The sequence below is a fragment of the Hermetia illucens genome, chromosome 5, assembly GCF_905115235.1.
Source record: "Hermetia illucens chromosome 5, iHerIll2.2.curated.20191125, whole genome shotgun sequence".
In the NCBI taxonomy this organism is placed as follows: domain Eukaryota; kingdom Metazoa; phylum Arthropoda; class Insecta; order Diptera; family Stratiomyidae; genus Hermetia; species Hermetia illucens.
Genome location: NC_051853.1, coordinates 113,125,101 through 113,127,543, shown reverse-complemented (window position 1 = coordinate 113,127,543; position 2,443 = coordinate 113,125,101). Strand labels below are relative to the sequence as shown.

At 36.6% G+C, this 2,443-nt stretch overlaps 1 protein-coding gene across 2 annotated transcripts; it reads left to right on the top strand.

Annotated features, from left to right (window-relative positions):
* The first annotated feature begins 554 nt into the window (after positions 1-554).
* LOC119657555 lies at positions 555-1,854 on the top strand. Of its 2 annotated transcripts, none has more exons than XM_038064513.1 (2): positions 555-709; positions 818-1,854. In XM_038064513.1, the coding sequence occupies exon 2, from the start codon at positions 885-887 to the stop codon at positions 1,608-1,610; it is 726 nt and encodes a 241-aa protein (XP_037920441.1). In that variant the 5' UTR covers positions 555-709; positions 818-884; the 3' UTR covers positions 1,611-1,854. The 2 variants fall into 2 exon arrangements, with proteins under 2 accessions (XP_037920441.1, XP_037920440.1); XM_038064512.1 differs by having other exon boundaries at positions 593-709; positions 776-1,854.
* Positions 1,855-2,443: the final 589 nt, after the last annotated feature.

Below are 2,443 nucleotides of genomic sequence, written 5' to 3'. Positions count from 1 at the left end.
GTTAACTGAAGAATGCAACCTATTAAAAAATCATTGAAAAACTTGATAAATAAAAAAATTAACTTAATAAAATCAAAAATCTGCTTCGTTTTTGCCTCTAAGGAGGAGCAAAGTTCGCAGGGTCAGCTAGTCTGTATATAAAGGAAAGACGTGAAGTAATATGGTGCCATTGTCATCTACATTGAACATTTTTATTCCCATTCCTTTGGTATTAATTTCCTTAGTCAGTGTGAAGCCGAGGTATAAATACTGAAGCGATTGCTAACTTTTCCAAAATTCGTTTGTAGGAGGAACCTCAAGAATTTGATTTGAGTAAATTTACATTTAATAATAATATATAATTTAAAAAATTTTAAAAAAAATCCTGCTAAGGTTGTGATAAGCTGTAAATATGTAGTAACAAAATTATCCCAAACACTGCAAAAAACCTTTGGCGCAGGCTTGACAGCACATCGTGAATTATCAAGTACGTGAGTGAGAATATTGCCTGCTGCTGAGCGCCAACCTTAGAATATGGAAGTATTAGGAGACGAACGGGATTTCAGAGCGTTCATTTCAGTGAGTCTCATTATTTTATGAGTCTGCTCCGCACTCACATTTACTCACTTCATAAAAAGGTATCGTTGCGTACTGCATTGCGTTATTTAGCTTTTCATAGTTGTACCTTCGTCGTAGCTCAGCTGCTTCCAAAATTTTTAGTTTAATATAAGTGAGTACAGTGCCGTTATTAATAAGTGAACATTTCTAACATTTCAAGCTTTATATAATAACAAAGTACAATGATTCCGCAAAATCGGTACTTTTCTGTCTTCTTCAGTAACAACTTTCAGGCGATCCCCCGTGAAAATATATATTATAGTTTGGATGATATCAATTCGAAAAAAATGAATCAGATGAACCTGCACGACCAGTTTCATCATTTCGACTACGGATCGGGATGCATTTGTGAAATCAATCCAAATAATTGGCAGCAACAAGCGGACTATTATCCGCAATATTCCGACGACTTTTATTCTGAAAATAATGGCTGCAACTGCCCAGGACATTTCGAGATGCCAGTGACAAATTTTCCTTTAGAAGGATCACATATGTACGGATTTCAGCAAATGACACCAGCCGATACCACACGACAACCACTTCCATGGGAATATGCTAATTTACAAATTCCGATAAATTCGCCAATAATACCTTCTCATACTTACCAAAGGGGCCCTGAATGCATCCACGAAGCACGCCATGATACCGGCCCAATTTCCTTGCCACACGAGAACTCCTCCGTGCCTGCGGTTAGCAATCCTGCAGAAACCGTCCATTCGCTGTCCACCTGTAAAGGCCAGAAGCTTGAAGATGTGATACTTTCCATCAGCTCCCATCTTCAGAAAAAGCCCAGCGAAATGAATTGTAATCAAATCCTTCTGGATTACATTACTGCAGAAATCTTCCAAGACGATTCCACCGAAATCTATAGATTCGTTGAGAATATAGAAAAGAATCAAAACTGGGTGAAACACGATGATTGCAGTGGAGGCACGACTGAAAATTACCTCCTGCGTAGCTGGTTCCTTACCAGATTAAACATAAACAACTTCAAAGATGATATTTTTGACTAAGCCAAGTTGAATTGGTTGCCAGTGATCGTTTCCATTGTGACCGTCTAAATGTCTTTTACATTAATTTGACACACTAAAATAGCATCGAAGTACAGTAGTTTATTCAGAAAAGTTTTAAACTTACAAATACACATGAAAACGTAAGAAATCATTTCTGTCCATGAACAATGTTTGTTTATTTTGTTAACCTTCCATGACGAAAATTCAATTGCAATAAAAGTTTCACACCTGCAAAGCACAAAACCAAAAGTTCTTTTTTTCTCAAATTACTTCATGCACAGTTTAATTCCACTAGAAATGAATTTCGGCAATAGATTTTCCCAGTAGTGCTTCCAAATTCGTTTCGAAGGGCCCATGGCCGAATCAACTTTTGAAATTATTACTGACTAGCTGACCCGGCAGTCTTCGTACTGCCTCAATCGATAAATAAAAGACCTAAACAAAACGAGTCCGTAATTAATAAAAAAGCATATTGTGAATGAAGCATGAAGTTTTTTTATTATTTTTGACACATCATGTTGCTTAATTACAAAATAGAGTTTTCCTGAGATACTGGCTATTTATAAGATTTAAATTTGATATTGACAGACACACACTGCTATGATACAAAAAATATAGTTTCTCATAAACTATATTTTTTGTTTTGTTTTGTGGTGCGTAAATAAACAAAGAAGACGCTTTTCCGACACGCGAACACGCGACGTATAATTGTCCATGCGCGGAACAGGGAAACTCCAAGTTGATTCCGCAAACTTCTAACGACTGTCCTTGCGATTTATTTATGGTCATCGCAAAGGCCAGACGTAGTGGAAATTGTAAGCGTTTAAAATCGA

Bases quoted from the DNA above. Each gene is read 5' to 3' on its own strand.
- LOC119657555 (XM_038064512.1), top strand. From the start codon at position 780: ATGATTCCGCAAAATCGGTACTTTTCTGTCTTCTTCAGTAACAACTTT.